This window comes from Hypanus sabinus, chromosome 22 (assembly GCF_030144855.1).
Source record: "Hypanus sabinus isolate sHypSab1 chromosome 22, sHypSab1.hap1, whole genome shotgun sequence".
In the NCBI taxonomy this organism is placed as follows: domain Eukaryota; kingdom Metazoa; phylum Chordata; class Chondrichthyes; order Myliobatiformes; family Dasyatidae; genus Hypanus; species Hypanus sabinus.
Genome location: NC_082727.1, coordinates 15,179,457 through 15,194,459, shown reverse-complemented (window position 1 = coordinate 15,194,459; position 15,003 = coordinate 15,179,457). Strand labels below are relative to the sequence as shown.

The window sequence follows — 15,003 nt, the reverse complement described above, 5'->3', positions numbered from 1 at the left end:
GTAATGCCATACCTCTGGCACCACTATAGCACGTCCACGATTTATTAACCCTAACCTGTCCATCTTTGGAATGTGGGAAGAAAGCGAAGCACCTAATGAAAACGCTGGTGGTCATGGGGAGAACGTACAAACTCCTTGCAGACTGGGAGGATTTGCACCCCGATCTAAAGCTGTCATTGTAAAATATTACGCTAAATCGTACTCTACCACGTGGTGGGTCTGGCAAGTTTGCCAGGGGCCACTCGGGTGGCCTAAGTGAGTGTGTGCACCGAGTTCTGCAGGATTGGATTGGTGAATGGACTGCCAATCAAGCAGGCTACTGTGCCCTGACTGGTGCCAAGCTTCATGGGTTCTGTTGGAGTGGCACTCCCTCAAGGCAACACAACACTGGCCCAGCAGCACCCTTGGGTGAGTTCAAACAGGAGGGTGTGAGCTGCTCTGCTCTCCCCACCCTCCAGGATATCAGGTCTACCCACCTGGGAAACACCCCTCGCCTGCTTGGCTTGCAGTGGGACGAGCACGTTCTCCACACACATCTCCAGGTCCTTAATGTAATCGGCCTCTGTCTGCAGCAGCTCCTCGATCACCTTCGCCCTCTTCTCCATCATCTTCTGCTCGGGTCTCTCCACTGCCACCGAGACCGGCGCTGGCCTGAGGGAGGTGTGGTTAACAGACAGCAGTGTCATGTCTGCGGAGACACAAAGGGTTAACTCCGAGTCAATAAACTCCACTCCGTCTACACTCATACGGAACGAGACTGGAAGTCGGTGGCGGCACGACAGCGTAGCGTAATGCTTTATAGCGGCACAGAGTCAATGCCCCCCACTGCCCATGAGGAGTTTGAATGTTCTCCCTGTAACTGCATGGTTTCCCCCTGGTGCCCGTTTCCTCCCACATTCCAAATGCATACAGGTTAGGGTTACTATGTTTGTGTCAAAAGCATGATAACACACTGGCTGCCCAGCACAACCTCGGACTGTTGACGCAAATGACAGATTTCACTGTAAGTTTCGATGTTTATGTGACAAATGGAGCTGAGCTTTTTCTCCCCATTTCTTTGTTTATTGCCCATCTACAACTGCCCCAGAGATGGTAGGGCTACGCTTTCGTTCCTGAACAAGCAGTCTCTCTAGGGGAGGCAGTCGTAGGCATCTCAGCACAGAAACAGGCCCTTTGCCCTAACTCGTCCATGCCCAATTGTTATTCTCACTCATTCCATCGAGCCTTGCCCTCCCTGCCCTTCCTGTCCATGTGTTTATCCAAACTTCTCTTAAATGTTGAAATCAAACCTTCTGACAGTTCATTCCACACTTGCCACACCTGCAAAGAAAATCCCCCTCTGGTTTCCCTTAAGTATTTCACCTATCACCCTTGACCTGTCACCTCTACTCCAGTCTCACCCAACCCAAGTAGGAAAAAGCTTGCTTGTAGTTACCATATCTATAACCCTCAAAATTTTGGATACCTCAGTCAATTCTCTCCTCCTTATGCTACGCTCCAGGGAATAAAATCTTAAACCTATTCATCCGATTACTGAGGACCTCAAGTCCCGGAAACGTCCATCATCAAGGACCTCCTCCCATCCAAGCCATACTCTCGTCTCGCTGCTGCCATCAGGCAAGAGGTACTGGAGCATTAGGTCCCAAACTGCCAGGTTCAGGGGCAGTTATTACCCCTCAAACAACAGGCTCTTGATAACCTCACTCACCTCAGCACTGAACTGATTCCACAACCTATGGGCTCTCTTTCAAGATCTCTGTAATTCAGGTTCTCAGTATTATTTAGTTACTGTATTATATATATATATATATGTTTGTATTTGCAGAGTTCCCATTTGCACATTGACTATTTGTCAGTATTTGTTTTTGTAGTGGATATGCACATATAGTATATACATGGTGACATATACATATTTTAATACTAACTTTGCTTTGAACTTTCCTGTCCTTAAATGCTTTCAGGGGCTGTTCACACACAAATCTCACACAAGATGCAATGATGTCTCATTGCGCACCCCCCCCCCCCCACCTTTCCTGGGGGACTTTCAAGTGCACTGGGTCCGGCTGGTCAAGCTACTGCTCGGGGACCTGGCTTCAATCCTGAAATCCTGACCTCTGATGCTGTCTGTGTGGTGTTTGCACGTTTCTTTCTGACTGACTGTGTGGCATTCCTTGGGATGCTCTGCCTCGGTCACTTGTGCCTTTCTTGCTAATGGAAACACCACAGCCAATCACTCTATCCTGAGGTGATTGGCTGTGGTTGGTTCTTGATTATTAAAGGCATCAAATATTATTTTATTTATTTATTGGGATGCAACACGGAGTAAGCCCCGACCACCCAGCAGTCCCCTGATTTAATCTGAGCCTAATCACGGGACGACTTACACTGACCAAGTAACCTACCAACCGGTATGTCTTTGGGCTGTGGGAGGAAGGAGGAAATCTACGTGATCACAGGGAGAACATACCAACTCCTTACAGGCAGTGGCAGGAATTGAACCCGGATCGCTGGTACTGTAAAGCGTTGTGCTACCCACTACCGTGCTGCCCCACTGTGGGGAAATCGGCAGGAGAATGGAGTTGAGAGAAAAAAATAAATTAGCCTTGATCAAATGGCAGAGCAGCTCGAAATGCCCAATTCTACCCCTACACATGTCTTATGCTCTACTGAAATGCCTGTATATCGCAGGCCTCAGGCCTAGTGTCCAGAATCTTTTGTATACTTTGGGTTGTTTCTTTTGCAATGCTAAATAAATGCACAGGGTTGTCGTTGCATAAACAAGCTATTGTTGCACAATTGTTTTTCTATCTATGAAGCAGGGGAGTGTTCTAAGTGAATCACGCCAAGTCTTTTGTCTACCCATCCCAGCTCCTTCAGAGACTGGAGCTGACTGACCTAACCAGTTGTACCAGAAGCTGCTCCCTCTTCCACACAGTGAGGGTGTGGAGAGCGCCTTCTTCAGAGAGACTCCCTGGGGAGCAAAGGTGACTGGCCTCTGCTTCTAGGTCCCGAGGCAGCAGGCGAGGCCCAAGTGGGGAAAAGGAGGCTCCTGACGGGATGGGTGAGCCGCTTGTGAGATGACGCATTCCTTTCAGCCTCAAGAACGACAGGTCATGGGTTAAGGGTAAAAGGTGAGATGTTTAAGGAGAACACGAGGGGAAATTTCTTTACTTGGAGTGTGGCGAGAGTGCAGAACAAACTGCCGACAGAAGTGATGGATGCGGGTTTGATTTCAACATTTAAGAGAAATTTGGAATTTGGATAGGTGAATGGAGGGGAGGTTCAAGTGCAGGTTAATGATCAGACAGAATAATAGTTGAGCATGGACTGGTTGAGCCGAAAGGCCTGTTTCTGTACTGGCCGTTTCTGTGCTTGAGTATCAGAACCAGGTTTGCCATCACTGACATACTCTATGTAGAGAAACTTGTTTTGTGGCAGCAACATAGTGCAAGGTATCAACAATTACTACAGGTTAAAATAAACAAGTAAGTAGTTTGAAAGCGGAACAGTGTGGAAGTGGCCATGGACTGTTCAGAAATGGCAGAGGGGCGGAGGCTCATATTCTGCGTGAAAGTGAAAAACTTAGTTTTATGCACCATTGTTTCAAAAACACCGAGTACTTTGAGGTGGTACCATGGAAAAACAGTAATGGAATGAGGAACAGAGTGCTACAGAGAAAGTATGGCAAGGTCCCTCTTTAGAAAGGGCATCAAAGGTTTGAGGAGAAGGCAGAAAATGGGGTTGAGAGGAAAAATAAATCAAAGTTCTAAGTAAATTTGATTATCAAAGCATGTATATGTATTACCATATACAACCCCGAGATTCATTTACTCACAGTAGAACAGAGAAGTACAAGAGAATCATTGAAAAATTACACACAAAGTCTAAGAATTTTGATAAATCAACCATGATAGAATGATCGCTCGATGGGCCAAATGGCTTAATTACACTCCTATATCTCATGGTTTAGTACAATAGCAGTTGTACGGTGGCCCAGCTCTCTCTCTTTCCAAAACTGTTATGGCCTTTGTTAGATCACCTCTCAGCTGACCTCCCAAAAGAGAATTCATCTGTGGAAACTCCTGTTTCTTCACTATCATCATTATAAAGCTTCCCTGTAGGCCCCATGCTCTATCCATCTCTCCCTTCAATCATCTCTGCTGATGCCCTCAGCTGTGGAAGATCCACCTTCTCCTCATACAGGAAAAGCAAAGACCTGGTTGTTTTGGGAGGGTGAGAAAACCACCGACATAGCCAGCACAGGAATGGGCATTTCTGGCCTGGCTTGTCTGTGCCAACTGTGGTATCCATCTCTGCTCATCCCATCTGCCCAAATTAGACATACTTCCAATGTTCCCATCCAAAAGTACTGTAAAAATTGTGTTTGAGAAGGGGACAAAAGAAAGGAGAGTGGGGGGAGACAGGGAGAGAGGGGGGAATGAGGGGAGGGAGGAATAAGGGGGGAAGGGAGGGGGAAGAGGGGAAGGGAGAGAGGGGAAGGGAGAGGGGGAGGGAGAGGGAGAGGGGGAGGAAGAGGGAGAGGGGGAGGAAGAGGGAGAGGGGGGAGGGAGAGAGGGGAAGGGAGAGGGGGAGGGGGAGGGAGAGGGGGGAAGGGAGAGGGGGAGGGGGAGGAAGAGGGAGAGGGGGAGGAAGAGGGAGAGGGGGAGGAAGAGGGAGAGGGGGGAGGGAGAGAGGGGAAAGGGGGAAGGGGGGGAAGGGAAAGGGGAAGGGAAAGGGGGAAGGGGGAGGGGGAAAGGGGGAGGGGAAAGGGAAGGGGGTGAAGAGGAGGGGGAAGGGAGAGTGGGAAGGGAGGGGGAAGGAAGGGGGGAAGGGAGAGGGGGAAGGGACGGGGGAAGGGGGAAGGGAGAAGGGGGATTTAGACGCAGAGTTTGCAATAAGTTTGTAGAGAAATCCAAACAATCGCAAAGTCCAATTTGCTTTTAAACTTCAAATATTTATCTAATTCTCTTTGAAAACTACATTACAGTCTCCCCAGAGTAGGGCCTGATTGCTTTCTGTTAAATGCCCCCAGGAGCCGTTTGCAGATGACTTCAAACCTGTGCTTTGGGGGCCGCTCTCGCTTTGCTAGCAGGAACGGCTTCTCTCCAGTTAAACCCCTCCATGGGCTGCTAATACGTCGTTAATGCCCGCCAAATTGTCCTGGACCGCCCCTGAATTAAAAATTAATCTCCTGCCGCCTGTTACATACGAATCACGGTGAATGTAAAAATGTACGGAGTGGTTTAATGACTCTCAGAAGCAGAGAGCGGGAGCAAATTCAGACGGTCAGCAGTCAAGAACAATTTATAGTATCCTGATAAAGGGTCTTGGCTCTAAACATCGCCGCTTTCTGTAATCCTCTCCCTAGGGGCTGCCTGACCTGCTAACTTCCTCTGGCACCTTGTGTGTTACACGAAACTAAAGATTAGCTTTATTGTCACACGTACATCAAAACATAACTGTGAAATGTATCGTTCGTGTCAACGACCAACGCAGCCCGAGAACATGCAGTTTGTGACACTCTGTTGGCCACAATTTACTAACCCCGATGTACTTGGAATGGGGGAGCACCCGGAGGAACCCCATGTGGTCTTGGGGAGAAAGTACAAAATCCTGACAGGGAATTTAATTCGAATCACCGGCCCTGTAAAGCATTCTGCTACCGTGCCGTCCAAATTAACAATCATTTATCCCTAAACCAGGTGTCTCCGCCCGTTCTACTTTCCAGGGGCCAAGGTTTGTGGACTGTTCCTTTAAACGTGGGGCTCGGCCTTCTTGACAGCACACAATGGCCGTACACACTGGATTTAGTCTCCATGACAACGGTACACTGTCTGGCCCTGGCTGAAGCCTCTGATGTGCTGCAGGCAAAGAGATTAACGCCTGCCCTCTTCCTCCCCGCCGACACCGAGATGCAAGACCAGCCGACAGCTTCCCCCACCCTCCCTTCCTCTTACCGGGAGACTGACCCCAGGCCCTCCCGCATTCCAACCCGCTTGTCTCAGTCAGTGAACCACGGCCCGGAGAAAGGCTCCAGGATTCATTCCTGTAGTCTGGACAACGCCTGCAAGAAACAACAGCGTTTTGGCTCACCACAAGAATGAGATTCCCCTCTACGTCCACACTTCTCCCTGCCTCAGTAAAGCAGCCAACACAATCAAAGGCCCCACCCACCCTGGAGATTCTCTCTTCTTCCAATTCCTCCTGGGCAGAAGGTACAAAGCTTGAAACCAGGATCAAGGTCTCTCCTGCTGCTACAAGACTACAGAATGGCTCTCTTGTGCAACGAGGTGGAATCAATCTCCACCAATACACACAATGGGCTGGAAGAGCTCAGTGGGTCAGGTAGCACCTATAGGTGGGAATACACACAGTTGATGGTTCGGGTTGAGACCCAGAGGTGCTGCCTGACCTGCTGAGCTCCTCCAGCACATTGTGTGTATTCCTCATAACCCTGAACCTTATTGTCTGCCTGCACTGCACACTTTACTCTGCATTCTGTTATTGCTTTCCTTTGTACCTCCTAAAGCCTGAACGCAGACACTCAGCAATTCAGGAGAAGCTTCTTCCCTTCAGCCATCCGATTCCTAAATGGACATCAAACCCATGAACACTACCTCACTTTTTAAATACATATTATTTATTTTTTGCACAAATTTTAATCTATTCAATATACTTATACTGTAATTGATTATTATTTTTTCTCTGCTAGATTATGTATTGCATTGAACTGCTGCTGCTAAGTTAACAAATTTCATGACACCTGCTGGTGATAATAAACCTGATTCTGATTCCTTGATGTATTGATGTGACAAAATGATCTGTCTGGATGGCATATAGAACAAAGTTTTCACTGTGACAACAGTAAACAAATTTACCAAATGATTCACGGTCAGAAAGATACGGGGGGGGGGGGGGGAAGGGGAGGCCTTTTGGCCCTTTGGGTCTGTACAGACACCATTCACCTATGTTTAGACTAATTCAACTGTAACATGTTTTACTTTGTCCACAGTTCATCAACATTTACCAGATTCTCCCAGAAGAGTGGAAATTTACAGTGGATAATTAACTCACTGACCCTGGATGTCTAAGGGATTTAAGAGATACAGCACGATTACAGGCCCAACGAGCCAATGCCATCCAATTACACCCATGCGACCAATTAACTTGGGTGTTAGGGTGGAGATAATGTATCTACCAAAGGAGATGAAAGACGCTTCTTCCCTTTGCTAGCCTCGGGTGACCCTTGGGCAAGATGTAGCGTCTCCTTAACCCCCTCCCCTCACCCCACCGGATCAGGGTCATGTGAGGCCATGGGAGCAGGCAGTGGAAGGTTCTAGTAGCAGCTGGTGCATATCACAAGTCCTGGTTATGTGACCACTGACGCCAGGCAAGGCAATCTCTAAAGAGTATTGATAACACTCGAGAAGGCGATGGCAAACCCCTTCTGTAGAAAAATCTGCCAGGGACAATCACGGTCATGGAAAAGGAGCACATAAGGGTGATAATGATGACGACGACCTACTAACCTGCATACAAAAAGCTGGAGGAACTCAGCAGGCCAGGCTTCAAACATTTAGAATGGTGAATGGTGCCAGTACAGACCCAATGGGCCGAAGGGTATAAACAGGGTATAAAGCCCTTCTGCCCCTTCAAGCCACGCTGCCTGAACTACCCTGATTATCCCTAACCTAACCACAGGACAATCTAAAAGGACTAATTAACCAACCTGGTAAGTCTCTGGACTGTGGGAAAAAACCAAGAGCACCCGGGGAAACACGTGTATTCCACGGGGAGAACGTACAGAGACTCTTTACAGGGGGCGGTGAAATTGAACTCCAGAACACTCCAAGCTGTAGTATCGTCGCACTAACCGCGACGCTACTATGTTTGTCGTGAGATGTTGAAGATGTTCTATTGGTCAGTTGTGGAGAGCGCCCTCTTCTTTGTGGTGGCGTGCTGGGGAGGCAGCATTAAGAGGGACGCCTCACGTCTTAATAAGCTGGTAAGGAAGGCGGGCTCTGTCGTGGGCACAGAACTGGAGAGTATGACATCGGTGGCAGAGCGGAGGGCTCTGAGTAGGCTACGGTCAATCATGGAAAACCCTGAACATCCTTTGCACAGCACCATCCAGAGACAGAGAAGCAGCTTCAGCGGCAGGTTGCTGTCAATGCAATGCTCCTCAGACAGGTTGAAGAGATCATTACTCCCCAACGCCATTCGGCTCTACAATTCAACCACCCGGGCCAAGACATGTTAAAGTGCCGAGGTTAGGACTGAGCTTAAGTTACCACTCAATGCACTTTAGTAAACTATTTAAGAACTTTTTAAAAGCTATTTATTAATGCTTTTTGGGAGGGTGATTTTAGATGCATATCATATTTATACTGAGTTAAATACTGTATGTAATTAGTTTTTACAATAAGTGTATGGGACACTGGAAAAATGTTGAATTTCCCCTTGGGGATGAATAAAGTATCTATCTATCTATCTACTGTGGCTCTCGAGAACGATTCCAGGAAAGAAAAGGGTTGGTGCGTGATAGCTCTGGGCCAGTATTCGCTGGAGTTTACAATAATGGTGGTGGGGGGGGGGGGCGGAAATATCACTGAAACTTATCAAATATTGAACGGCCCAGACAGAGTGGACGTGCAGAGGATGTTTCCTATAGCGGGAGAGCCTCAGAATAGAAGGATGGCTCTTTAGGGCAGATTAAGAATGAATTTTCTTAGCCAGAGGGTGGTGAATTTGTGGAATTCATTGTCAAATCCAGAACACATAGGAGCAGAATTCAACCATCCGGTCCACCGAGAAGTAATTGGATATATTTAACGTGGAGTCTCATAGGAACTTGATTACTAAGAATGTCGAAGATCACGGTGAGGAGGCAAGAGAATGGGGTTGAGTGGGATAATAAATCAGCCACGATGGATTAACAGAAGTCTCGATGGGCCAAGTGGCCTGATTCTGCTCCTATGTCATATGGTCTATTTATCTACACATCATTTAAAACAGTCTCTTCTTCACAGAACTCCTGCCACTACCTTGCCCACCTGCTTCACCTGTCCACATTTTTCGTATCTTCCTCACAGTTCATTTCCCCACCTGGATTTGTATCAGAACAGATGGTCTCTCTCACTAATAGTAACTGCAGACTGCTGGGAGCCCGTCACTGATCACCGTGGCTCATTGTGAGTAATCACCAAACAACCTACCAAACAAATCTTCTTACTCTGACTCAGAACGGCAAGAGATTTTACAGAAATTCACAGCCTTCTTGGACATAATTGCACAGAGCCAAATGATCCTGTCTCAGGGTCTGCTACAGTCTAGTTTCCCCAGCCTTGGGGGAAAAGAAAATCTCATTCTCAGCATCTACCGTGGTAACGTAAAGGACAGCACAGCAGTGAGACAGTTAGCGCCACTCGACAGTACTGGTTGTCAGATCAGGGCTCGATTCCCTGCTGCTGTCTATAAGGAGTTTGTACTTTCACCCCGTGACTGTGCTTATTTCCTCTGGATATTCCAGCAACCTCCCACATTCCAAAAAGGTATACAGATAAGGTTACTGAATTGTCACGCCAGATAGTGGTGACACTTGTGGGATGCCCAGCACAATTCTCACTGCTTTAATTTGATGCAGACAACACATTTCTCTGTACGTTTCAATGGACGTGTGATGAAGAAAGCCGATCTTTCTCTCTCTCCCCTGTGACACTTTCTAAGATCGCTAGGGTATGAAACAGTTCAGGCTCCTTGACTACAATATTGTGCCGTAGAAGCTGCCCAACACACCGAGTCCCTCCAGCATTTTGGACTGAGCTTTTCTCTCCCACAGTCGGCACTCTGACTCAAACACTGCCCGACTCTCTCAGACTTTCTTTCACAGACACACCGAAACTCAACTCTTCCTTACCTGGTGTAGTAAGTCAGGCCACCGATCTCAGTTGAATCCCACCCCATCACCTCCACTGAACCGTTCTGGGCCTTTCCCCTCCTCTTTCTTACTCAATCTCCAAAGGTGCCTGGGCTTGCTTCGAATCACGCCTGCTGCACGAGAACCGCCCTCTCATGCAGCCATCCACACACACACACCCTGACCCACAGGATTCAGATGGCTGACTGAAGGGGTCACATTAGCATTTGAATTAATGAAATACACTGAAAGAGGGGCAGAGGAGATTACTACAGCCTCTGCAAGAGAGCAGCAAAAACCCGGAGTTCTGGATTTTGGACTGGAAGTTGGGAAAGACTAGACTTCCACAATCCTGAAAAAAAAATCCCAAACCACTGTAACCCACTGAATAGCAGCAGTAATGATTTTCACTGTATGCTTTGATGTACATGTGGTAAATACATTTGAATGCAAGAGATTCTGCAGATGCTAGAATTCCTGAGTAACACACACAAAATGCTGGGGGAACTCAGCAGGTCAGGCAGCATCCACAGAAAGGAATATACGGTCCATGTTTTGAGCTGAAACCCTTCATCAGGACTGGAAATGAAGAAACCGGAATAAAAGCAGGGGGGGAGGGGAGGTTAAAAGTACAAGCTAGGTGAGAGGTGAAACTGGGTGGCTGGGGGAAGAGGGGATGAGGTGAGAAACTGGCAGGTGATAAGTGGAAAAGGTAAATGGGCCGGAGAAGCAAGAATCTGATAGGAGGGTGGACCAATGGAGAAAGGGAAGGGGGAGGTGCACGGGAGGAGGGGTGTGATAAGCAGGTGACAAGAAGGATAAAAGGGGAGAGGGGGAGGAATTATCAGAAGTTGGAGAAATCGATGTTCAGCCATCCGGTTGGAGGCTACCCAGACGGAAATTGAGGTGTTGCTCCTCCAACCGGAGAGTGGACGCAGCGTGGCCACTCCTGGATCTGAATCTGAGTGAGCAGGATCTGTCCTAATGTAGATAACAGGAGCTGCCTCGCACACAAGCGTCCAACAGCAATGAAATAATAAGCAGATTATATTTTTTGCAGTCAGCAGAGAGCATATGTTGGAGTGAATTACAGTAGAGAATGGAACAGAAATTTTAATATAAATTTGGATAGAAACTATCTACAGAACGTTAGTCACAAACAAGAGAAAATCTGCAGCTGCTGGGAATCCGAGCTACACACACAAAATGCCGGAGGAAATCAACAGGCCAAGCATCATCTGTGGAGAAAAGTACAGTTGACATTTCAGGCCGAAACGTTGACTGTACTTTTTCCCACGGATGCTGCCTGGCCTGCTGAGTTCCTCCAGCATTTTGTGTGCTTTTACAGAATGTTCCGTAGATGGAACGGTTCCCATCCTGAACTGTTCAAGTTGGAAATGAGCTGTGGTGACGGGAGGGCGAGCAGGCCTGGGAGGACTGACACCAGGAGGCCTCACTGATCTGCTGAGCACCCTGGCTTCACCCAGACCCCTGAGTCCTCTAGCTTGGGGGGGGGGGGATACTAAGAGGGAAACAGGGTTGGGGGGCTGGAATGTCCCATCCCCACCTGTCAGAAGGTACATACCACCCTGCAGCAGTTGGCAAATCTGCCCCCATCTGCTCCACTGGGTCTCCCAAAAACTCGCTTGTACGTACGGGGTGCCCATAACCGGGCACTTGTAACCCAGAAAGTGCATTAGAGTAGCCCTGTTCTGTCTAATCTAATGTGCCCATTTAAGGCGTTTGTACTACCAATGACAGTACTATCTTGGCAGGGTCCTGGATTGCTCCAGTCAAAGTCACAGTCAAGCTCACCGTCAGAGGCACCAGTGCATGGTGCTGAAACGTGCAGTGGAAGACTTCCTTTCAGCAGCATCCCAGGCACAGAAGCAACAATCACAAATTAAATGGAAATGATGTGAGAAAGAACACAATTAGAATTTAAAAAACATAAAGAAAAACTAAATTCAAACCACAAAGTAACACGCTCAAAGTCTATTTCTAACTCTGGAGTGTGATCTCAATCGTGAAATACTGGGGTTTAGGAGAATGAAGGGGGGGGGGATCTCATTGAAACCCCTCAAATATCGAGAAGCCTCGAGCAAGTGGATTTGCAGAGGATGATTCCTCCAGTAGGGGAGTCCAGGACCAGAGGGCACAGCCTCACAATACAAGGATGGCTGTTAGAACAGAGATGAGGAAGAATTTCTTTTGCCAGTTGAATCCGTGGAATCCATTGCCACAGACTGCTGTGAAGTCACTGGGAATATTTATTGTTTAGCTTGGGTGTCAAAGGTTATGGGAGGAAGGCAGGAGAATGGGGTCGAGAGGGATGATGGAAAGGTGGAGCAGACTCGATGGGCAAATTTTGCTCCTATGTCTTATGGTCTAATTTTCCACCTTAGGATCATAAAATCCATACTGTACACTCCCTCACTGTAAAATGTTTATGTCTTGCTGTACAAATACTTCCATGGTCCCATCCTCACTGTCTCAGTCGTGTTCCGCTACGGTTAGCAGGACGGCCCAGTGGCACAGCGGGTATGCTGCAGCCTCATTGCCCCAGCGACCAGGGTTCAGTCATCTGGCGCTTCCTGCGTGGAGTCTGCACTTCTGCCCTGTGATTCAGGTTCATTTATTCATCACACGCACATCAAAACATACAGTGAAATGTAAACACGAGGAAATCTGCAGATGCTGGAAATTCAAACAACAACACACAAAATGCTGGTGGAACGCAGCAGGCCAGGCGGGAGAAGCTCTGTCAACGTTTCGGGCCGAGACCCTTCGTCAGGACTAACTGAAAGGAAAGATAGTAAGGGATTTGAAAGTAGTGGGGGGAGGGGGAAATGCGAAATGATAGGAGAAGACCGGAGGGGGTGGGGTGAAGCTAAGAGCTGGAAAGGTGATTGGCGAAAGTGATACAGAGCTGGAGAAGGGAAAGGATCATGGGACGGGAGGCCTCGGGAGAAAGAAGGTGGGGAGGGGGGGGGGAAGCACCAGAGGGAGATGGAGAACAGGCAAACAACTAAATATGTCAGGGATGGGGTAAGAAGTGGAGGAGGGGCATTAAGAGAAGTTAGAGAAGTCAATGTTCATGCCATCAGGTTGGAGGCTACCCAGCCGGTATATAAGGTGTTGTTCCTCCAACCAGAGTTTGGATTCATTTTGACAATAGAGGAGGCCATGGATAGACATATCAGAATAGGAATGAGACGCGGAATTAAAATGTGTGGCCACTGGGAGATCCTGCTTTTTCTGGCGGACCGAGTGTAGGTGTTCCTCGAAACGGTCTCCCAGTCTGGGTCGGGTCTCGCCAATATATAAAAGGCCACACTGGGAGCACCGGACGCAGTATACCACACCAGCTGACTCACAGGTGAAGTATCGCCTCACCTGGAAGGACTGTCTGGGGCCCTGAATGGTGGTGAGGGAGGAAGTGTAAGGGCAGGTGTAGCACTTGTTCCGTTTACAAGGATAAGTGCCAGGAGGGAGATCGGTGGGAAGGGATGGGGGGGACGAGTGGACAAGGGAGTCGTGTAGGGAGCGATCCCTATGAAAAGCAGAAAGAGAGGGTGGGGAAAAATGTGTTTGGTAGTGGGATCCCGTTGGAGGTGGCGGAAGTTACGGAGAATTATACTTTGGACCTGGAGGCTGGTGGGGTGGTAGGTAAGGACAAGGGGAACCCTATCCCGAGTGGAGTGGCGGGCGGATGGAGTGAGGGCAGATGTGCGGGAAATGGGAGAGAAATGTAAGTCCTGACGAAGGGTCTTGGCCCGAAACGTTGACAGCGTTTCTCCTATAGATGCTGCCTGGCCTGCTGTGTTCCACCAGCATTTTGTGTGTGTTGTTGTTTGAATTTCCAGCATCTGCAGATTTCCTCGTGTTTGCTCGGTGAAATGCATCGTTCACGTTAGCAACCAACACCAGACAAACTTGCGCCGGGGGCAGCCCACAAGTGTTGCCGCCCGCTCCTGCGCCAACAAAGCTTGCCCGCAGACAACAACAACACAACAAGGATCACCGCACCCTCCGGGCAACAGGGCAGGCGCACATTGTTCAGCGGAACACCACAAGCAGCAGCAGCAGAACTGGCCGCTCTCCTACCCTCCCACACACCAACCAACGAGGCGCTCCACTTTCTACCCACGTCCAAAGGGGTGACTGTAGATCAGTTGCCCCTCGTGGAGGCGAGCAGGAGGGCAAGTGTGAGAGAGAGCACATTGCAAGGTTGCGGGGGATACAGAGATTGTTCTGCTTGGAGCAATGTCGGCAAGACCACGGAAGTGACCATTCTGGTTTAGGAGCCTGGTGCTTGGACCATGGTGGATGGATCGAGCTGGGGATGGGTGTTCTATATGATGATTAGGGAGGAACTAAGTGGAAGGGACATAAAAGGGAGGGGAAACCTAGTTGTAACAGTAGAAGTGAGAATCGAACACAGTTGGTTACCTGAAATTGTAAAAATTTAACGTTTTTACAGTTGAGTTGTGGGCTGCTCAAGGGGAACATAAAGTGCTGTTGTTTATACTGAAACCTGCCTGGCCAACAGAAACTTCCTTCATAGTTTAGAAGGCCAGGGTCCTTTGATCAATGAGAGCTTGCCCTTTGCACACTAGTTATACAACGAGCCAGTCTAACTGTCGTGCTCAACTGGCGAGATAAGAGCAAACGCTCTGAGTGATAACAGCTCAGACCTAGCACGCCCCAGGTTTCCTGGTTACCGTGAGGAGGAGGGAACTTGTTGGATTGCCCAGACGGTCTAGGGCGTAGGTCCTTTGCCCATCACCTTCCAGCTTTTACTCCTTCCCCTCCCACCATCTTCTACTCTGACTTCTTCCCCCTTCCTTTCCAGTCCTGATGAAGGGGTCTCTGCCTGAAATACTGAGTTCTTTCACCATTTTGTGCGTGTTACTCTGGATTTCCTGCATCTGCAGAATCTCGTGTCTACCCCTCCCACTGCCTAGGTATAGCAGTCAACATTATCGTAGACCCACCCACCACAGACATTCACAAACAGGAGAAAATCTGCAGATGCTGGGACTTCCGAGCAACACACACAAAATGCTGGAGGAACTCAGCAGGTC

At 48.6% G+C, this 15,003-nt stretch overlaps 1 protein-coding gene across 1 annotated transcript in view; it reads right to left on the bottom strand.

The window, feature by feature from the left end:
* dnmbp (dynamin binding protein) overlaps window positions 1–15,003 on the bottom strand; it is a 159,116-nt gene that overhangs the window by 34,783 nt on the left and 109,330 nt on the right. The window contains exon 5 of the mRNA XM_059947127.1: window positions 477–688. Within this exon, the coding sequence (XP_059803110.1) occupies window positions 477–688 (212 nt within the window). The remainder of the gene's footprint in view (window positions 1–476; window positions 689–15,003) is intronic.